The sequence below is a fragment of the Cygnus atratus genome, chromosome 10, assembly GCF_013377495.2.
Source record: "Cygnus atratus isolate AKBS03 ecotype Queensland, Australia chromosome 10, CAtr_DNAZoo_HiC_assembly, whole genome shotgun sequence".
Classification (NCBI taxonomy): Eukaryota; Metazoa; Chordata; class Aves; order Anseriformes; family Anatidae; genus Cygnus; species Cygnus atratus.
In genome coordinates this window covers 12,331,048-12,353,259 of record NC_066371.1, presented here as the reverse complement: position 1 = coordinate 12,353,259, position 22,212 = coordinate 12,331,048, and the positions used below count along the sequence as shown (strand labels likewise).

Here is a 22,212-nt window from a genome sequence, read left to right as displayed (position 1 = left end):
GCCCCTTTGCATTCTAAGGTACAAGTCTCACCCTACCTGTACGGTATTTCAGGACATGGACCACTGCATGACGCCACAGGCAAGAGGGAAGTCTACCATAGCAGCATGAAATACAACCACTGTTTCAGGCTGTATCAGTTAAGAGCGAGAAACTGCTACTGGGTGTTAAAAGTTTCCCCTATTAATGGGTCAAATTAGCCCCATCTCACAGCTCTTCTACCCCAGGAGCGTTAACCCAACGGCACACAGAAGGAAGGGCAGCCCTTAGAGCAGCAGTTCAGGGCTACTTTGACTCAGGCCGGGCATGGCGGGTCTGCTCATAGCTCACGGAGAGCAGGTCATGTGTTCAGTCAGCTGTTGGAGGTCACAAGGAGGGGGGAGAGACAAGTATACTTGTTCTTCCTGAATAAGTACGGCAATGAAGCCCTGATTATTAAACAAGAAATATTCAAATGACTCCACCCACTGCAACCTCAAATACAGCTGCTAAGAACAGAGTACGTTCACTCGGGCAGCCCAGCCCTGCTGGAAGCACGGCAAGGCTGCGGCCTCTCTCATATGCTCCTGGTAGCACCACAGCTCAACAAAGAGCAGCCACAAGAGAGCCTTTAAACCATGGCCAGCCAGGCGCTGTTCCCAGCTGGTTAGGGACTACTGCCCCAAACAGGGAGCTTCACCCCGGCCCAAGGCCCACACCAGAAAGCTGAGTCCCAGGCACAGGCCAGAGGTGGCAGGTGCCGGGAGTTTTAAAGCTTCAAATTAGCAGTTATCAAACAAAGGATGGATTGCTTACAGTGGGGAGGACTTTGTTCTGTCATGTGTTTTCAGTTTACATATACAGAGCTGATACACATCCCAACAGCTCCGCTTATCAGCAGGTGTTTTTAGTTTTCAGGGAAACAGCACTGAGAATTCCAGCTCTGTCTCAAAGACTTTGGAGTCGCTGGGCAACACATACTCATGTAGATGCTGAGGTTGCCTCTCTTACTGCGGATTAAGGGAGTATTTTTTAGCAGTTTTACTACTAGAAGAATTCCACTATTTACAGGAAAGAAAGCACAGTCACCTTAAACACTGCGATCAGGCACTTCCATATTTATTACCCTCCATACGCCTGGATGTTAATAACATATCTATCGCTGAATTCACCTTGTTACCCACTCGCGGCCAGAAGCGCTCCTGCCATCCCCTCTCAGAACTGACTCAGGCTTCACACACGCCGAGAGCCCCTTTCGCAATAACTGCCAGCCTTCCAGCCGCCGGCTTCGCCCCACTAACCGCTCCCAGGGCTGCCCGCTCACCCTGCGAGCGACCCCCAGTGTCCCCCCCCCAGCAGCTCCGCACCCCCCCAGCCCCCAGCACCCCCCTCCCGGAGCCCAGCACCCCCCGGCCCCCAGCACCCCCGGGCCTCTCCCCCCACCCGGGACACCTCCGACATCCCCCTAACAACGTCCCCCCCCCCTCCCCACCAGGTCCCTCCCACCCCCCCCCCGGAGCCGAGGCTCCTCTCGAAGGCTCCCCAAACGCGCCAGGCCCCGGCACCGCCGCCCCCGGGAGCCCGCCCCCGGGGCTCCCCCGGTTCCTTTGTTCCTGGGGAAGCGCCAGGCCCGGCTCCCAGCGACACCACCCGCCTGCCCCCCCCCCCTTCCCCCCACAGGCCGGGCCCAGGCGGAGGCAGCACAAAGGCCGCGCTCCCCCCCCACCCCACCCCACCCCCCAAGACAACCCCGGTGCCCTCCCCCCACAACCACCGGGAGAGGCCCGTGAGGCTCCCCTCCCCCCGTCCTCCCCGGTGCCCCCGGGCGCCCCTCACCGCGGTGCGTGTGGTGCCCGAGCCGCCGCGGCGCCCGCCCTCAGCCTCGCTGCCGCCCGCCGCTCGCCTCGCTCGGCTTTAATGGGCCCCGCCGCCTCCCCGCTTTCACTTCCGCCTCCCCCTCCGGTAACTTCCGGTCACGGGGCACGCCCGCCGCTCCTGACGTCAGCACGCCGCCCGGTGAGGCGGCGTGGGAGGGGGGGGGGTGGAGGAAGGGAGAGGAGGAGGGTAGTGGCCGCGCGTCACGTGACCGCGGGCCGCCGCCATCTTGTGGTGGCGACGGCGGGAGGGGGGCGCCAGGGGAGGGGGGCGGCTCGGGGCTGGCACCGGGCGGGGTCCGGCACCGGGCGGGGTCCGGCACCGGGAGCTGCGGGCACCCGGGGCCGTGTACAGCCTGCTGTTCTACAGGGTCCCAGCCTCTCTGTTTTACCGGCAGGAACCGGGCGCTGCATTGTGCCCACCCTGTCACCCCATTATCATGGCTTTGGTTGGCCGTGGAGTGTGTAAAACCAAGCATTTACAAAAAAGGGACGTGTAAAACCAAGCATTCAAGAAAAAGGGATGTATAAAACCAAGCATTAATGAAAAAGTGAAGCAAACGTGGGCCTGCCTGAGCGGCACCACGACCTCCCTGTCACCTGGAAATGGGAGCACGCCTTGGGCAGGTGCTGTGAGCTCCGACCCAGTGACACTTGCAAAGCACTTTGAGATCAATAAAATGATGGCACACCGCCTCATAATATCGTTAACGAGCCTGAATAGTATTAATGAGTCCTTTCTGAGGTCTGTCCGTCACAGAGCACGTGGGTGCGGTAGTTACGGCGTCCCACCGCTCAGAGGCTGTGAGCCCGCAGCAGCCACGCAGCTCCAAGGGCAGTCCGGCCTCTCCTGTCCTCGTGCTGCTGCTGGCTCCTGTCCGACCCTGCCCGCCTCACTCGGGCACTACACCTGCCAAAAGTTAAAGCAGTGCAGGAAGCGTTCCTGCCAGCTGAATGCACTGACCTGGCTTCGTGCAGGGGAAGTGGGAGGCAGGACACAGACGCTGGTTATAGCTGTGGAAATGCGGACTAAGAGAAGGTGGGCTCTCACATAATGCTGGCAAGTTCGTTACCAGTTTTGTACCCTCATTTTCCCATCTGCAGGACTGTGTCACCATTACCAATCCATCCTAGAAGTCAGGAGCTTACAATATCCAGTTTATGACTGATTTTAAGGTGCTCCATTGGACACAGAGCAGCAGCAGAACACAATGCTGGTTAAAGCAAGGACTAGACAAAAGAGGAAAAGCATTGCTTAGTAAAATGATGGAGAAAAAAACTCCAAAAGTGCATAATTTCTCTGGATGAGAAGGACAGTGATTCTGTGATGTTAACTTCTCTGACAGCACTGGCGAGACCACCTCAAATACTGTGTTTGGTTTTAGGCTCCTCACTACAAGGAGGATATGGAGTTGCTTGAGTATGTGTAGAGAAGAGCAAGCTGGTGAAGGAGCTAGAATTATGAGAAGTGACTGAGGGAATTGGGGTTGTTTAATCTGGAAAAAAGGAGGCTGAGGGGAGATCTTGTTGTTCTCTACAACTGTCTGAAAGGAGGTTGCAGAGAGGAGGATGTCGGTCTCTTTTTTTCTCAAGTGACAAGTGTTAAGACTTGAGAAAACAGTCTCAAGTTGCACCAGGGAAGTTTGGGTTAGATATTAAGAAGAATTTCTTCATGGAGAGGCTGGTTAAGCATTGGAACCAGCTGCCCAGGAAAGTGGCAGAGTCCCCATCCCTGGAGATAGTCAACAGATATGTGGATACGGCACTTAGGGACATGGTTTAGTGGTGGCACTCAGTAGGTCAGGTTGATGGTTGGAATGATGATCTTGAAGATCTTTTTCGACTTAAATGATTTTATGATTCTCACTCAGCTCAGCCCCAGGACTGCAGGCCCTGGGCTCATGGGCACACCAGCAGCCGGTGGGACAGAGCTCCACCACTCACTTTCCCATCCGTATTTCCTGTAACAAAGACCCACATGCTGAGCTGTTACCAGCAGACATTAATGTTGAGTTACAAAGTGTTCATCTGCTCTCATTCCTAAAAGTTTCATTTTTTCTTTCTTTTTGCACAATTCAAAAAAAAATCACAAATTGTGGGTGAGATTTCCTCCTTCCTTCTCTACCGCAGAGCAATCCTGGCACCATCTAATACATACTTCTGTTACACAGAGGATAACCTCACACCGAGTTTCTGTGTCACTTGCTAGCTTTCTTGGCATGACCAACAGCTGTGTCATGCAATAGCTGTTCATGATGAGTTTCTGATCCTTTGTGGGAATCCTGCATTTTCTCAGACTGACAAGGCAAAATCCTGCTGCCTTGAGCATATGAATCCTGGCGCTTGGGAGAACAGATGTCAGCAGAGAGGTCCTTGCTATCCAGCCTGGATGCTTGTATTTTGGCACAAATGACGGTTATATTTGCTGTGGCTGAAAGTGAGAAGACAGTGGTAAGAAAGTGGCAAATAGAAGTACTGAGCAGTGGCTCTTGCGTTTTGCCTGGCTATACAGACAAACCTATGTACACCTACCCACCAGAAAAACACGTGGCTTGGGTGAAACCTGAGTGAGCAGCACAGCTAGTTGCAGTAGCCTCTGAAGCAAATGGTGACCACTTGATAATATCAGAACCCAATGAAACCTTGCAAAAATGGATCAGTTTGAATTCCAATGCCAGTTGTTCCCAATCACTAATGTTGCTCAGAAGAAATAAGTTCTCTGCCTTTGAGGGACCTTCACAGAGCTGAGCAGATCCATCATATTAGAGTGACCAGTTTTTAGACATTTACCACTGTGTAAACCTTAACATATTTCATGCACTCATCCCGCTAAACAGGAAGTAGGAATGTGTCCAGCTTTGAGTTTGTTCCTTTTGTGACATCTAATCTCTATTTACTAATCTGCCTGATCCAATTAGAGACAATAAAACATGGTGTGTCTTACACCATCTTTTTACACATCACTGGACCAAAAGGGATCCTCCCTTACTCTTCCCAGTCTGTAAAATGGCAGAGTGAGCAGAAATAGCAGGGGTACAAAAACACCTGCTGCGTGCTGATTTCAGGGGGGCGTGCAGAAAGGTCCAGGGACCCAACGTGCACATTGGCTTAGCGACGGCTGTAACTGCTCAGTGAAAACTGACTGTGCCATGATCCTTGTGTGAAGCCGTCCTCTCAAGAGCTTTGCAGTGCTTGTCCCTTGCCATCTTTGGCTTTCTAGACCATCTTCCTCAAATTATCATTATAATGATACAACTTACTAAAATTAAAAAGAAAAAAGGGAACTAAGATGCAGCAAACACTCTATCTTGGTTTTGTACTCTGAGCTTTGTCACGCTTTGCTTTACTCCAGTCTAAACCAGATTCTCCCTGCTTCTTTGGGCATTTTGTTCACTACAAATCTTCTGCCATTACATGACCACACATGCATTTCCACTGGTAAGAGTACAGCTGCAGTCTTTTGCCTGCCCTCATCTCTAATCCCTGCCTGCAGTACAAATACCACTGGTAATCTGCTAACGCTTTCTCCTTTGCACTCAGCTGATTTCTAAGTCTTACAGCAGCAACACACGAAAGTAAAGCAGCAGCTCTGGACAAGAGTTGATCACCAGACACCAACCACAGGAAGCGACTACAATCACGTTATCTCATGCCAGATCTCTGATCCATGCTTCTGCTGAGGTGCACAGGACACTGATTATAGCACGAAGGATTACAAGCATCTGTGCTCGCTGATGAAATGCAGCTGCTGGAGGTTGAACATCTTAAAACACAGAGCACTGATAAAGAGTCTAAATGCAACTGTTGAAGCCCAAGACCCACGCAGCAGGTGGGGGCCTTCCTATGGTGCCACAAAGGCAGACTCTGTTATGTCTCCTCATACCAAACACAGGAGACAAGCACCTAAAAGAAACGGCTTTGGACTCGTTTCATGGCTTCCCCTTGTTCCATCACAAGTCACAAAACCACCGTGAGGCAATGCTGGGACCTTCCTTTCAATGCCAGCTCACTCCCTGAGCTGAGGGTCCAAACCTCTTCCTTGTTCTGCCTTTGAGTCACAGCCTCCTGCAGAGGTGTTCTGGTCACGAACAGCACGTTGAGTGCAGGGGACATGCTCTTGAACAAGTGCCTACACTGGCCACGGCAAGGCAAGCAGGGAGAAGCAACCACGTGCTGCTGGGCCACGTGTGAAATGGCCACCACATTAAATGGCCACCACGCAGCCTTGCGCTTACCCCTTTGGCACCACCATAGTTACCTCGAGCCTGGACTGGTGGAAGCCAAAGCCCACAAGAAGCTCAAGTTTCACAGAACAAAGGGGTGTTTTTGTGGTCCAGATTTCGGGCTAGAGGCAGAAAGGAGCCAATACCTTATTTATGCCAAGAGACTGTCCCACAAATAGTGACCATCACTTGAGGCCCCTGTGGGACTCCCAGCTGGCCAACCTGGCTACAGAGGTTCTCCGACAACACCAGCAGCTTCCCACTTTTAGAGCTGGTGCTGTAATAGCAGCTAATTAATTTTTACAGCTGCGCTGGCAGCATGCCGGGTAATTTCATATGATTGGTCTCAGTACTCAAGTGAAGAAGATGATCCAGGGGGTGAAGTAACTTCCCTGAGGCCAGTGAGTCAGTTACCTTGTTAGATCTGGGTCCCTCTAAATAGGGACGTTTCTGAATAAATTTTTAAACCATAAGACTTCTATAAAAATAGAGAGCTATGCACACAGCCAGCACAGAACTGCACAGGCCTTTTCAGGCTGACCCTTTTTCAGGAATCAAGTTTTTGTCAGAGCAGCATGCTACCAGAGCAGCAGGTTCCCTGAGCTGTTAATTCCCAGGCTCTGAAGCCATGACAGTGAAGGTCTGGTGAGCCTGAGACCTCCCAGCTCATGCCATGAGTGGGTTTGAAGCCACGTGGCAGGACAGGCTGATGGCTGGTGGTGCCAGGAACACTGCAGGACCCATGGGTTGTGTCCCGTTGCTCCTCTCTGCACGGGGCGTTGCGCGATGGGGTGGACCAGCCACGTGAGCTCTGCAGCCAGGCAGTTTTGTGGCAAAGGTGGCCCTGTCATGCTGTTGTTGTACCCAGAATGTGTCACAGGACAGGAGCCCAGTGCCACGTGAACGCTGTGACTGGGATACTTTATGGTACAGGTGACTCGCAGGTCGCTTCTTCCTTAGCAGTGAGTCAGTGCTGAAAAGCATCCCGAAGGCAGCTCGGAGAGGGGAAGCTCTCCATGAGTAGGAGCCAAACTGGATGCATGCACTCTCTCCAGGGCCTGCAGGTCCATCCTGGATGTGAAGGGACAGGGTTGGTCTGCAGAGGCCCAGAGGGCTCTGTCTGGGAAGGACACGGACACATCCCTCAGTGCAACTCCTCAAAATCCAGCCCCCTTCTCTGCAAGCACAGGGTGCTGCATATGAGCTTCAGATCCATCTGCCTCAGCTCTTCCAAATCACAGATTTTCACAATCCTCTCTTATCTGCTCTAAAAGAAGTAAATTCTGTATCAATGACAACCACAAGAAGCCTGTATAATTTTGTGTGCATGTTTTTGAAGAGTGTTGCAAAGACACTCAGCCTTGAAGGATAAGGGGTGTGTGTGGGCAGTGAGGTTTGCTTTGCTTTATCTTGGACAACACTTTTCAATGCCTGGTGCCCCGGCAGCTGCAATTTTGATCCCAGGCAGTTATGACTCACTGTTTGCAAATCCTTGAGCCACCAAATTGAAGGTATGTCCCGCAAAGCACAATCACCTAAAACTGAAACGGTTATAAGTGGGAGGTAAAGCTTCAATTATTCCGTCCTAGTGCTCAGGACTGGCTCTGGAACCCTGCCTGAATTTCTGGCAAATTGAAAACAACACCTCTTACTTTGTTTAAATGAATGGGATCTTTCTGGGTTGTCTCCTTCAGTGACCTCCTCAGCCAACCTGAGAGCAATCAGGCAACCAAAGATGCAATATCCCATCTACACCAGCTCAACACCAGCCTGAGGAACATCCGCTCTGCCTGATCTGCACTCCTGCCCTCTGCCAAATTGCTTCAGACATCGGGGCCACCCCAACATCAGAACTGGGCTTGGTCTGCTGGAGTGCAGGGCAGAGGCGAAGGCTGTCTTTCAGTCCGCTTTCTGGGTGACCTGTGTGGGCTGCGTGCTCCCCTGCTTGGCATCCTTTTCATTTGAGTAGATCAGTTCCCTGAGCAGTACCTGCCACTCAAGGAAATAACAAAAACCATATCAGGCATTTCTGGGCAGGCAGATAGGAAGGTGAGCTGTCCGTGAGGAGCCTGAGACCCACCAGGAAAAAAAAGAAAAAAAAAAAAGGAATAAGAAGGAATGGTCTTTAATCTCAAGTTTCTTTTTCCTCTTATCATCGATATTTTTCTAGTCAGAAAAGAGCGATTGCATTCATTGCTGCAGATCAACGCTGCTCACAGAGGGTTAGTGCTCCCCATTTGGTAGCACATGGAGCAGCCTGTGCTCACCGCCAGCCACCTGGCAGGGGGCACTGGGACCGTCTCCGGTGAAGGGGCCACTGCAGACAGCCACGTACAGACCTGCCCTGAGGTTCCGGAAAACCAGGTGTGGGGCAGAGGTTTGGATTCACCCTGGCAGTGGGACCGGGGCTGCCTCTGCTGCAGAAGTGCAAACCCCCGTTCGCAGGGCACGATCCAGTGAAGTCCCCGACTGCGGATGCCAAAAATTCAGGAAGCTGGTGAGAAATCTGCACTACCTCACAGCAAGCGCTGCACAAACACAAGGCTCCTGCAGGAAACACAGGATGCAGCAAGAGCTGCCAAGCTGCAGATGACCCCCTCGTGCTGTTAGCAGGATCCTCAGCTTCCCACCGTCTGTGGCAGACCCTGCTAAACCGAGGCTTCAAAAGCCACGCTCAGCACGCTCCGTGTGAATGATGGGCTTCCAAGGTAAATACACCTGCAAGTGCTCTCCTTTCCAAGAACAAGCTGAGAAAGAGGCGCTGTTGGATGGGATGGGGATGACACCGTGACAGTGCACTGAGACCCATCGATCCCTGCAGCGGGTCCCCGTAACACGCACCCTACAGACCGGGGTGACTTTTACCCCTCACGAATAACCACAGGACGCCACTTCAGCAGGAAGGGAACCAGGCCCTCGCTCTTAATAACCATTATCGCTCCTGCTGGAGCTGCCCGGGCCGACGGTGTCAGCAGGGGGAGGCAGGAGGCGGCAGCCCCAAACCTCCCCCCCGACACTCGCCCCTTCCTCTCTCCGTGCCCCCTCACGCTGCGCCACCGCCGTAGCGCCCGCTATTCACCAAGGGGCGCTGCTACGCTACCGCGCCAGCGCCGTCCTCGTGGGCGCCCCCTGGTGGTGGAAGGGGGACACGGGGGGGTGTGAGGGGACACCCCGGGGTGTGAGGGGACACCCCGGGGTGTGGGACGCTGCGGGTCTGGGGGGGACACACAGCACCGTGACACCTCTCTGGACTGGGAACTAGCGTTATCTCCTGGCCCATGAGGGGAAGAAGTGGCCAGCGCAGCCGCAGGACCCCTCTGTTTGGGCACTGCTGCCTGCAGACGGCAGCCAGGACCCCACAGCCACGACCCCTAGCATGCCCATTCCCTGCCCTGCTTGGTCCCTGTGAAAGGCAGCATTTGTCTTTTCAAGCCAAGATTCGCACCTTTGTCCTCCTTATGCCTTCTCTGGCTTCACAGAAACCAACCTTCCAGAGGTATTTTTGAGCTGGGGTGTGATGTGGAAGGGCCAGATTACATTTTACAGGTGGTTTGAAGGTGGTGCTGTACCCAGGCCCTGACAGTACCTGTAGGTACACTTCAGTGGCAGCTGCAATCAGACCCTAATTTTCTGATACAGTTAAGCCAGTTCAGTTCCCCCATCCAAAACATGCTCTGATCCTGTAACAAAATCTGTACACATGTAGCAGATTTCTTCCACTAACAACCCACCAGTGCTTGTAGCCATTTCAGTTACAGTTCCAGTGAGCTTTAAAAACAGAGTTAAATGTTCTTTTCCTGTCCATGAAGCGTCCTTGCAGCGACCTTTTCCACACTATTGCCACAACACCTGTGACATACTTGTCTCACCCCTGTACAAAACTCACAAATGCTTTCCCATTTTCCTCTGGCAAGCTTTACTGTGTGCTTCCCAACACTTCATACAGTTGGTTTCTCCACTTGCTGTGTGCAGACAGTTTTCTCCATTTTTTTTTTCCTCTGAGTCTCATGTTCTAACACGGCTAAGAATGCAGATTTTCTTTTTAAATCCAGGAAGATGTAATTTTAAAGAAAGGCGAACATTTATGGGAGACTCCGCTGCAGATCCGTGATCTAACTTCAAGAAACCCCAGAGGAACAGCCCTTGAACAGACAGTGACCCTTCAGCACTGTCTCTGTGAGAAGGCAGGACACATTTCCAAGGCAGATGAACAGTGCAGCAGTTGAGCACCAGAGCCCCCCTTCCAGGCCCACCGCTCCCATGGAAATCACAGGCGAGCCCAAACCAAGAATCTCAGCATGTTTTGCTTGGCAGAGGCTCAGCGCGTGCTGACTAGCTGTAAAATGAGGTTGTAAAAATAATGAAACTGGAAGACTTTTTTTTTTCTTTTTCTCCAGCTGTTTTTCAAGGGCCTTAGCAAGGCTAAGTAAACTCTGCCATCAGTCAAACAGATCTTACATGCACCCTTGTGGCTGGGGAATGCAAAACCTCACTGGCCCAGGACCGATAGCAGCGAGACTGAAATGCCATCTCCATCCCTCTGTCAGACAGAAGGCTTGATTTTACACATACAGGATTAGACAGTGAAACACCAATAAAATCCAAAGCACCAAATTTTATATCAGTCATCACAACAGCCAAATGTGTTTTATTTACTTATTTTCTAGGATCATGGTCAGATCTGTATTACAACTACATCTGCAAGCTCAGGTGGTTCCAGGATGACTTCTGCTGTCTGGGCCCATGCACAGCCCTGTTTCACATCTGCTCCTGACCCGGGTTCCTCAGAAAGCAACCCGTTATACCATGGTCCCTACATGCCTGGTGTAAGCTCCCTGCTGCTATGAGGCTCACGCTGGGATAAGTCCTGTTCCCTGCTGCTACAGGCTGCAGCGTACTCCCGCGGTCACAGAAAACATGCTCCTTCAGGAAAATAACTTCCACTCCTTTCCTCCTTGAGAACAAATTGCTCTTCAAGATGACACAGCTCTGAGTTTGGCATCAGCCCTCTACAAACTGAAAAGCGTAGGGTTTTTCCTTGGGTACATTTCTCATCCTGCCAGAAGCATTTATTAGACCACTCTCATCCTTCATCCCTGGCAGACAGCTTGGCTGGCACCAGCTCCGTTGGGGGTATTCCCCTCCCAAATACTCAGTGTCCCTGAGGGTCACACGCTCTCCCTGCAGCACATCATCTGGGGCTGGGGTATCACGGGTGGATGGCAGAGGGGTCTGGTCACCTCCCTCATGCTGCCTCCACAGCCAAGGCAAGAGGACAGGGTCAGGGCAGGGTGTGAGAGGCAAAGGATGCCGGAGCCACGCCAGCACTGCAGCCTGGAACAATTAGAGTGCAGTATCTGGCGAGGGCCCTGCAGGACTTCTCATGTTTAAAACCAGCCTCTCCCTTCCTGCTCGGCGCAGCCCATGAGCTGTTCACAGACGTAACCGGCAAACCCGGCCAGGGGCCTGCTTCTCTGATGCCTTCTGCTAGCACATTAACTGAGCCTGTGCACAAGTAACCATAGCCTGACGCCATTTCACACCTTCTCTCTGCAAACTTAAACATCCACTGCACATGCAGGACAGCAACGAGAGGGGCCTGCAGTGCAAAATTTGTCCTACAAGCAAGAATTCTAAAGGTGACAGCTTTTCAACCTAAAGATAGATTTAGACTACATGGCAGTGCTGAAGTCTTGGAACAGACACTATACAGACGCAGTACGACTCAATTATCACAATTAGAAATGGATCTGAACACAGGTTTAGCATATAACAGCCTGATTCAGAGCTCGCCAGGGTCTGAGATGGGTCACCAGTCACATTTGCTGGTGAGCTCAGATCCAGAATCTGGGCTGAATCCATCAGAGAACAACCTTTGGCCCTGGATGTAACAACTGAAGCCCAATTATCTCCAGACACAAAGGGAATGTGCATTTTTTTCTTTCCCTCCCTTTGCCAGAAGAAATTTCCCTGAGGGAGAGAGGGGAAATTAAGGCTGGAGCTGTGTGTGTTATTAAAGCCGCAGTCTGGAGTTCATTTACTCCCTGTGACATGGAGGCTGGGGTTGGAGGAAGGACAGTGACAGCCGTTCCTAGGAGAGGAGCTTTCCACAGCAAAACCAACCCAGACAACCGGAGGGAGCCCCCAGATGCAGTTCTGCTGGCCAGACTTAAATTAAAACCAGCAGCTTCCTTCAGCTGTCCATGTTTTACAGTTGTTTCTCCCCTAACTTGCCTACCCAGTTCCTGCAGCCCCAAAGCCTGGGTCTTTGAAGAAGATGACAAAGATAAGCACGCTATTCCTGGAGAGCAGAAGGACCTGGAACGTTTCCCTAGCTGGAAGCAGCAGCCAGAGGAGCTGGACACCCATCCCTGCAACCAACTCCTGCTGTGCTGGGGGAAGATGTCATTCAAAACGTGTTGACAAAACCACCCACTTGCACTAGGACACTAACAGGGCCAGCTGCCAAATTCACAGGTCTAGTGCCTAAATTAGGAGAGACTGAAGTCAAGAAGACTTCCACACTTTGGGAGGACAGAGAGAGCAGAAAGGAAAGGCCGGTTAGAAGATGATGTTGTTTTGAACATAATGCAAAGAAACACCCCATTTTATTTAGCCTTTGCCAAGGGGCTTTTTGACTCCAGATGCAAACTCACAACGTGTAGGAAATCCCCTTCTGATACTTGGCAATCTCACACCAACTCAGAGGATTATTTTTGTGACTCATATTAAGATATTAAAGAAAGGCCAAGCCCTGGATAACATTAGGGAAACATTTAAAGTCTGTTGTCCCACAGGGCTCGCAGGCTACAGCCCTGCTCCGTGGCAGACAACATCTGATCCTCACTTTTATCTGCTTCAGATGTTTGGGAGTGAAGTGTCAGCTCCCCCTTCCTCAGTCGTGTGTTAAACCACTAACATTTTCCTCTCTCCATCTCTCTCTGCCCAGGTCAGTTCAGGGTGAGCCACTGTGCCTTGGCTGCCTGTGGCACTCCGCTCTGGCTTCATTTAATTCTTTTTGATAATTTTTAGGGGAAGATTTGAACTCAGCTTAAAACCCACTGGTGTTAAACCTCACCTAGCAGAGCAACATCAATCTGCTCACTAGGCCAGCAAGACAAACCATCCAAATGAGTGGCTGGTTAGTTCTGCCAGGAGGCGCAGTGGGGCTCGGGGCAGTGCCCACGGGCTGAGAACAAAGGGTTTTGGAGCCTTTAAACATTTTCCAGCCTCCCCTGCTGGATCTCAGACAAAACACATCTTTTGCTAAAAACCAGAGCCCACCCTCACCTCCCCGCCTTTCTACTCAGGCGCTCCTTTAGCCGCCTTACCCCGGCGGGGGTCCTCAAGCGCCGCTGGGCGCCGCCATCACGCACCTCCTCCCCCTCGCACTGGGCGCCGCCATCTTGTGCCCTCCCCGTACAGCGCGGGCGCCGCCATCTTGTGCCCTCCCCGCGCCGTGTGGCGGCCATGGCGGGGCTGCTGTGCCGCCTGCTGCTCTGCTTGGCGGCCGCCGCCGCCGCCGACCTGCAGCTGGACGAGGCGCGGCGCACCCTGGACCTCAGCACCCACCTGGCCAAGGTCTCGGCCGAGCTCAGCCTGGCCAACGCGGCCGGCACCGCCGCCTCCACCTTCCTGCTGGCGCTGGAGCCCGGCCTGGAGCCCCGCCTGGCCTACCTGGGCGTGCAGGTGGGCGGCGGGCGCGGGGCGGCCGGGGATAACGGGGGTCTCAGGGGGACTGTGGGGGCTCCCCGGGGCCGCAGAGCCACGTCGGCACGGCACGGCTCGGCACGGCGCCGCCCGCAAAGGACACGTCGGCACTGCCGCCCCTGCCGCTCCCCCTGCGTCCTGAAACTGTAGGGTTTGTGGGGTTAGGGGGGACAAGGGGGGCTGGGGGGTTAGGCCGGGGGCTACCGAGGGGTGAGGGAGCCGTGAGAGGCTGATTTCTGTCGTACCGGGCGGTGCTCACCCCAGCGAGTGCCCACGGAGCGCCCCGTGCAGCCCCTTCCCTGAGGGGCTTCAATACAAGCATTCTTATAATCCCACAAGTGGCTGCACCGATTGCCTCTTGGCTTGCTGGCCACATCAGGTTCCCACAGCCGTCTCAGTCCTCAGTCCCTATAAAAAGCACACAAGAGAAGTAGAGAAAGCAGTTAACCAAGATGCTCGTTTGCACAAATTACAGTGACCGTGCTGGCTTGGGGACCAAGGGATGTGACAGGTTTATAAGACGCCAGCATCAGTTCTGGCAGTCTCACCACATTGTACTAATGAAAGTAGTTATGAAGGCACTATATAAAAAATTAAGAAGTATCTATTTATTGTGCAAGCTCACTTGTACTCACTTGCACTTGTAGCAGCTTGTACTTTCTGTGGGGGTATCACCTTAAAAAACATAAAGGAGCTATATGGGGGTTATCCTGGTCATGTTGACTCTTTTAAACAGCAGTACACTGATAGATCTGTTTTGGAACAGGTAAAGGGTGAGGAAGAAGAGGAGAACACCTTGGAAGTGAGAGAGACTAAAGTTAAGGGCAAAAGGTGAGTGTCACCCCCTGACGTCAGTACCTGGAGTTATGCATCTGTGTTGCACCACCTTCCTCAAGGTGGGGTAGAAGTATTCTGTAGTCCCGCATACCTGGAGATCCTTAGAGTCTCTTGTTTCTGAAAAGATCAACCTGTACTCAGGCTGCACCCAAGGGTGCTTCAAAGCCAGGGAGCACACTTCACACAAGCAGCCATGCCCAGTTCCTGCAGCCCAAAAGGCCCTAGTAGTCGTCATTCCCCTCCCTCTGATGCTCTTTCTTTGGGAAGTAATGTACATGGCTTTAGCTCTATGCACTGAGCCAAACACAAGCAGTATGTACCTGCTTCCCACAGCCACCCAAGGCTGCTAAGTGAGAAGAAAGCCCTACAAACAAGGGCCAAAATGTCTCTCATAAATGCAGCTCAGCTGCCTTCAAGGGGGTTCAGCTGTGCTCAATTTCTTGTCCTCTCTGCCTTAAATAATGTCCTGTTCCTTCATTAAGGGACATCAGGTGAGAGAAGCATTATAGCTACAGTCATGCTCTTCCTTATTGCTACCATCTGGGGCCTCAAATGATTAGCAGTGACAATGACAGAGAAAGTGCTCTTTGGCTGTGTCCCCAAAGCACTGCTTTTAGTCTGTGATATCAGGGAGTTCCAGTGTGCTGAATGCTGTGCCCAGCATGGGCCTGGTCCCTGCTGCAGGAGCAGAGGATGCTGGCTTTTGCCTGGGGCTCTGCTCTGCCAAGCTTCGGATATTGTGCACATGTTGTAAGACCGGGCAGGCATGTATTTATGAGCCATGATTGCTGAGAAGTAAGAGGTCCTTTCAAAGTGGCTTGGAAGCATGGTGCTGCTGAATTTTAAGGAGTTAATGTAACGGCGGAGTTGCCTTGCTCAGATAGGCCAGGCTTCTTCATGTGATCGTGCTTGTGGGCCACCAGGCATGACTTGGAAGTCCATTCTCTGCCTGCATCACCTTGGTCCATCTCGTGCATTCTTACTGGCTTTCTGTAGTACCTCAGTCCAAAACCATGCTTATTTTCAGGCTGTACCTTAATTTCAGCTCCTGTGGGCAAAAAACTGAGAATAAACAGATCTTGTGGGAACTTGTGCTTAAGATGTTTATGATTTGTCTTCTGAACATTTGCACATGCTTCCTCTGATTCTGATTGTTCTTGTCTGAAGAAGAATGGAAAAACCCTGCTGAAACATGCTTTATAAATGCAGAAGTAGGGAGGGAAGCATGTCACCATTCCATTTCCAAAATGGGACCCAGGTGTCTTTGTGAAGCAAAGGCTGTAATTGTGCCTGAACACAGTTCACCCTGTGTTGCCTCTTGTCCTGTTTCCTCAATCCAGAATAAACACACCCTCTTTGATAAGACATCTGTAGGCCTCTCAGGAGCAAATACAACAGTGGCTGCTATCGCACACCGTATACACAATACAGAATCCCAGAAGAGTTCCCATCCACAGGGGATTTTGCAGGGGTTGGATCTGATTGTGCTCTCAGGGAGATCTCACATGACTTACCTGTTCTCTCTTCTAGTGGAAAATTCTTCTCTGTGAAGCTGCCATCTCCTTTGGCACCAGGAGCCAAGGTCCGTGTATCTGTTGAAATGGTTTTCACACATGTCCTGCAGCCCTACCCCACCCACATTACCCAAAGCGAGAAGCAGTTTGTGGTCTTTGAAGGAAATCACTATTTCTACTCACCATACTTCACCAAGACCCAAACAACCCGGGTCAAACTGGCCTCCAGGAATGTGGAGAGTTACACCAAGCTGGGCAACCCTTCCCGCACAGAAGACATGATTGAGTATGGCCCCTTCAAGGACATCCCTCCATACAGCCAGGTAAACGTCCGCACAGAGAGGTCACGGCTCTGCAGTGAGCATCATGCAAACATCGCACCTGAATCTCAGAGGCTGGAGAATGGAAGGCTTTGCTGTAAGAATTGCAGATAAGTCTGGGTCAGCCCATTTTGAGACTGGGAATATGCTCCCTGACAAGGTGCTTCAAGTACTGACATGAGTACTGACCACTCCCTGGCGTCCACAGAACAAACCAAGGTGGTTTGTGCGTGGTTCTCCCAGAGGTGTATTTGCAGTGGGGGAAGGCGGGCATTTCTATCTCCCCTCACTGTTACAGCTCTGCCAGATGTGACCTGGGACCATGGTCTCTAGTGTCCTATGTGAATTGGGCTGGGGTGGCTCACGGCTTCCCACGCAGACTTCTCCGCAGAGTTTGTCAAAGAAGTTTCTCTTGGGGACGTGGAGACCCATAGTTGGGAGGGGAGGTTGCTCCTTACTTTGGGGCTAATAAGTTACCTTTTCTCCTTGTTAGGACACTCTGAAGGTGCACTATGAAAACAACAGTCCATTCCTGACCATCACCAGCATGACCCGAGTCATCGAGGTGTCTCACTGGGGGAACATTGCGGTTGAAGAGACAGTTGATTTAAAGCACACAGGAGCAGTGCTGAAAGGGCCCTTCTCCAGATACGACTACCAGAGACAGCCAGACAGTGGGATCTCTTCTGTTAAGTCTTTTAAGGTTGGCATTTTACATTACTTGGTTTTTACCATGGCTTTCCCCTTTCTTAAAGATTAAAAAAAAAAAAAAATACAGTTGTCCTCTTCTACCATACCCAAGTAGTAAAGGAATATTAAAGCTCTAGTTGTTTTCAGAGAAGGATCATACCAAAAAGCCAAAAGTGGCTTTTGGAGGTAGAAATAGGAAGTTATATGCCTTACTGCATCTGATGACCAAAGAAACTGCATATACCAGGGCATGTATTGTTTTTCCATGCTGTCACCTCTCTAGTCTCAGGGACTCTTTAAACCCCTCGATCTGCATTGACAGCTCTGCTTTCCTGTTTCCACTGTACAAGGGCCCTTCATCCTTTCCTTACCCTCACATTTTCAGGGTTGCCTTTTCTATCATATCATGTTGAACAGTAATGGTTGGAAACTCACCCATTCATTCCTTGCCCACAAAGCACTCCACACGACTTAAAGCTGTGGCTGTACTAGCCAGATATGAAAAGCGTTTGTGTCTTCATCTGAACCAAAACCTTCCTCGCCGCTTGAGGCCTCCAGGATTGATTGTTGTAATTCTCTAAGGTGGTGCAGCCAAACAGAAATCTCATTTTGCTGAGTGTAAAGCCAGCAAGCTCAGTGGTCTAGGAGCAGTGGGCTGGAGTGAAAGGAGAATTGCCGTCCTGGTGGGCGAGATGAAATCCCCTGCTGTCTGGTATATTTGAAACTGGGCTGGAGAAAGTGCTGATTTTCCACATTCACTTAGAAGCCAGGTGATTTTAGTACTGGCAGTCAATTCTGTGGCCAATCACTTTTAATAGCACAATTTTACACCACTCAGTGAAACTGAATGGCCATTTTGTTGTCTCATGTGGCAGCACTGTTTTCTTGATGTTTAACAGCTGTTACTGGTTTTTGCCAGTTCCATTGGAAGTAACTCCTAGTCAGTGCACTGACTGTTGCTTCTCTCCACACAGACCATTCTCCCGGCTGCTGCTCAGGACGTCTATTACAGAGATGAGATCGGAAACATCTCCACCAGCCACCTCCTTGTCCTGGATGACTCTGTAGAGATGGAAATCCGTCCCCGCTTCCCGCTTTTTGGGGGATGGAAAACCCACTACATCATTGGCTATAACCTGCCAAGCTACGAATACCTCTACAATCTCGGTGGGTGTTGCAGGGGAAGGGAGTAAGAAACCTTTTTCTCTGTGTTTAAAGGTGGTTGCTGTACAGTAAAGTATTCAGAGCCATGGTACACTGCACCTTAGCAACAAGAGTTGCTAGGAGTTATTTCTAGAATACGGAAATCCATCCCCCTTTTTTGTGCTTCTTTCAGGTCCTTGGAGACATCTGGTTAAAATACAGTTTGAATGAACTAGTGCCCCCTGCTGCACGACGTATCCATCCAAATTCCGCTTTTGCTTGTGTTAGGAGCTGAGCTTCAAGATTGCCCTTGTTCTTCGAGGAATTGTAACCACCTTCTGGTCTTCATTCTCCTAGGTGATCAGTATGCTCTGAAAATGAGGTTTGTCGACCATGTATTCGATGAGCAAGTTACGGACTCTCTGACTGTCAAGATCGTCCTGCCAGAAGGTGCCAAGTAAGTGTCATTACTGCTGCCTTGTTACCGCAGAAGATGCTGTGTTGGTGGCAATTCTCCTGCCTGCTCTAGTGGCCTGCAGACAGCGAAACAACATCATGACTATGCATGTAGAGGAGACCTTGGAACGCAGCTTTCCTTCCTTTTAGAGTGTTGTTTAAACCGCATAATTGGCCTTGTGCTAGAGGCCACAGTTGGCCAGCCAAGTGCTAGGTTACATCATCTCAGAAAGTGTAGAATCATACAGGACTGTCTGGCTTTATCCACAGGAATATCCATGTGGACAGCCCCTACGAGATCAATCGTGCTTCAGACGAGCTTCACTACACATACCTGGACACTTTTGGACGCCCTGTTATAGTGGCACACAAGAGCAACCTGGTAGAGCAGCACATCCAAGACATAGTGGTGAGTGTGGCCTCTCGGCATGGTTAGCGTGACCAGTTGGGCCTCTTCTGTATTCATCATGATGGTCAAAACATCCATGTTGGGTGTCAGAACTAAAAGCCTCCTGAACCGTGCAGCCAGTTCTGCTGCTGCCTGAGGATTTCTCCCCTGTAGTAACGTGGATCGCTGCTCAGTGTTCTGAACTTCTCTCCTAGGTTCATTACACCTTCAATAAAATACTGATGCTGCAGGAACCTCTGTTGGTGGTTGGAGCCTTTTACATTTTGTTCTTCACTGTGATTGTCTATGTGAGGCTGGATTTCTCCATCACTAAGGTACTGTATGAGGAAGAACCCTTTAGGAATGTTAATAGGTTTCTCAGCTGCTGGTTGGAGATTTTTCATGCCAATAACTCTCCCTGAATATTTCTGCAGATTGGGTACTCTGCTAGATGTTTAAATGGAGCCCAGTTTTTATGCTACCCGTGCGCTGATACTCATGCAGGACTTGAATTGGTATACTATGGCTAATCGGAGTTTTGCCCTTCAGATAAAAACAAATTTATCTATCTCTGATAAACAGGGACATCTGCAATTCTCTTTCTGCAATGTTTTTTTTACTTACCTTTTGTCAAGCTGTTTGTTGGGCCAGGATGAATTCTGAAAGGTGCTTGCCTTAGTCAGTCCTTGTACCATTCGCCTAATCGCTGTCAGTTGACTTAATTGCAAAGGGTGCACTTTCTGTAATAGTTGTGTGGCAGATTGCAGGCATGGCCTGATGTGGATCCAAGATAAGACTGCTTTGATCTCCTCTTCTGTCCTCTTCCAGGATCCAGCTGCTGAAGCTAGGATGAAGGTTGCCTGCATCACAGAGCAAGTGCTTACTCTGGTGAACAAGAGACTTGGGCTGTACCGTCATTTTGATGAAGCAGTGAATAAATACAAGCAGTCACGAGACATCTCCACCCTGAACAGTGGTAAGAAGTCTTTGGAGACTGAGCACAAGGCCTTGACTAATGAAATAGCTGCTCTGCAATCTAAACTGAAGACAGAAGGCTCTGACTTATGTGATAAAGTAAGATTTTATTATTCTTTTTAAGTTCTCCTGCTTTTGGCTGTTAAATATTCTAGGCAACTTAATTTAAGGTTTAATTTCTGCAGCTTGTATCCTTGCCCTTCCCCCTCAGTACCTTATTCCCTGCCAGAGGGTGTGAAGATCAGCTGTTTCTTAAACAGCCCCTAAAACCTGCTGCATGGGTACAGGTTAATGCTTTTGTAACAAAGTCCTGATGCTTGTTACTGAGCTCATGGCAGTGACACTTGGGCAAAAATAGAAACTATCAACACATTATCAGTTCTGACTCTACTACTCACACCAGCCAAACCAAAATCTTCTCCCTAATCTCTTATTTTCTTGTATGTGTGAATTTGGTGCTGACAGATTTTTAGTAACACGATGCTCCTCGGGGTATTTTGTTGCACCATGTTGAAAGCTGTGACAGAGTGAGCACGCCCACTGTCCTTTCCTCCATCCACCCTATTTCAACACTTACCTGGAACATCCACCTAACCTCAAGCATGGGGCATTTTAATCTCTAAGGTCCATTCAACCAACAGACACCTATCTTAATCTGTTATCTCAAGGAGTAGCTCTGTCTTTAATAGCACTGCTTCTCACACACCATTAACATTAACTGCAGGGGCACATCTTCCAGCTGTCATAGTTGTGATTTAGCTTAAAGCCTTTAAAATCCATCATTAAGCACTCTTTAACGGTCATCGCATCTGTTTCCTGCCAGTATGGCTCCTGGGTCCTCAGAGCCTCTTTATCTGCACTGCTTAATTATCCATTCACGAGCTGTTCCTCATAACATGATGGCAGAAAGAGGCAGCAGCTCAGGAGGCAATATTCAGGGACTGGAGACATTTCCATTTAGCACTGACTTCATCTTTTGCTCCAGCTCAATCATCTCTTCTATTTCAGCTTCACTTAGGGATGCGTGTTTTTTTTGTTGTTGTTTTTTTTTCTCCTCTCATATTCCTTTCCTTTCTCACTCCTGTAAGGTAAGTGAGATTCAGAAGCTGGATGGCCAAGTCAAGGAGCTTGTTCTCAAGTCCTCAGTTGAAGCCGAGCGGCTGGTAGCTGGCAAGCTCAAGAAGGACACCTACATTGAGAACGAGAAGATGCATTCCAACAAGCGCCAGGATCTGGTCACCAAAATTGACAACATCCTTGACGCACTGTAACGCTCCGATTTAGCGGTCAGGTGTAGGGGGGAAGTGTGAAGGGAGATGAGAAGCCTGGGACTGGATACACTTTGAGCCAAAATTCCATCCCAGCAAAATTAGGAAAAAAAGTTGACGTGAAAAATACCTGCGAGTATGTTTTATTTTTAGATTTTGTTCTCTAGAGGCTATCTGCTCAGCAACATCTGCTGTGCAAGGGACCACACTGTCATGCTGTTTGGCTGGGTGACAGGGTTTCTTGACCAGAGGTGAGACTCAGCCTGGTTATAAAATAGTCTCCTGCTTTCCGTTTCCCCTGTACAGATGTGCCCTGACTAAACGCACACAAACAGCTAGTCTGAGCACAGACACGCTCATGGCAAATCCAAATGTTGCATCTCCAGAAAGAATTAAAGACACCTTTGTTCTACTTTGAAATAAAACCACCACTGCCTCGCCTTTTTATGTTGGGCTCGGGGTGGAGGGGGAGGCTGAGGGGCTGGTGCAGAGGAGCTGGGTGTCCCTGCCCCTCTGCAGTCTTCTGCTTATTTAGAAGGAATTCTGTAGGGTTCACAAATAGCAGGACCAGCCCTTGCGCCGGCCTCATCTAGACCAACATAAGAATTCCCCTTGCATCATCCACTAAGCACATTGCTTTTCCAGGTCCTGCACCGCCTCAATCCTATGTGAGGGGTAGGCCGTGCAGTTTTCTCAGTCCGCCCTTATCCCCAGTCCCTGCTATCAGCACAGGGGATGGAGGAAGCAGAAGACAGCATGCGAAGTACAAACTTGTCCTGCTTGACATTGTCCCTGGCAGCTGCTGCCCAAATAGCCCTGTCTTTCCTTCTAGGTAAT

The 22,212-nt window shown here is 50.5% G+C and overlaps 2 protein-coding genes across 4 annotated transcripts in view; one reads left to right on the top strand and one right to left on the bottom strand.

Annotated features, from left to right (window-relative positions):
* RAB7A (RAB7A, member RAS oncogene family) overlaps positions 1-13,789 on the bottom strand; it is a 30,324-nt gene extending 16,535 nt beyond the window's left edge. The window contains exon 1 of one of the 3 annotated variants that reach the window (XM_035546812.2): positions 13,647-13,789. The gene's annotated coding sequence lies outside the window, so the exon portion shown is untranslated. Of the gene's footprint in view, positions 1-793; positions 988-1,813; positions 1,976-13,646 lie in introns of those variants that run through there. The other 2 variants (XM_035546811.2, XM_035546815.2) reach the window with 2 other exon arrangements.
* Positions 6,703-21,800, top strand: RPN1 (ribophorin I). Its single transcript, XM_050712803.1, has 11 exons — positions 6,703-6,719; positions 13,385-13,763; positions 14,551-14,615; positions 16,152-16,458; positions 16,949-17,158; positions 18,120-18,312; positions 18,646-18,745; positions 19,015-19,153; positions 19,348-19,467; positions 19,961-20,206; positions 21,196-21,800. Exons 1-11 carry the CDS (start codon positions 6,703-6,705, stop codon positions 21,376-21,378), a joined length of 1,959 nt encoding a protein of 652 aa, XP_050568760.1. The 3' UTR covers positions 21,379-21,800.
* Positions 21,801-22,212: the final 412 nt, after the last annotated feature.

Bases quoted from the DNA above. Each gene is read 5' to 3' on its own strand.
- RPN1 (XM_050712803.1), top strand. The intron at 13,764-14,550 runs GTGGGCGGCGGG...GTTTTGGAACAG, and splicing joins TGGCCTACCTGGGCGTGCAG to GTAAAGGGTGAGGAAGAAGA. The intron at 16,459-16,948 runs GTAAACGTCCGC...TCTCCTTGTTAG, and splicing joins ACATCCCTCCATACAGCCAG to GACACTCTGAAGGTGCACTA.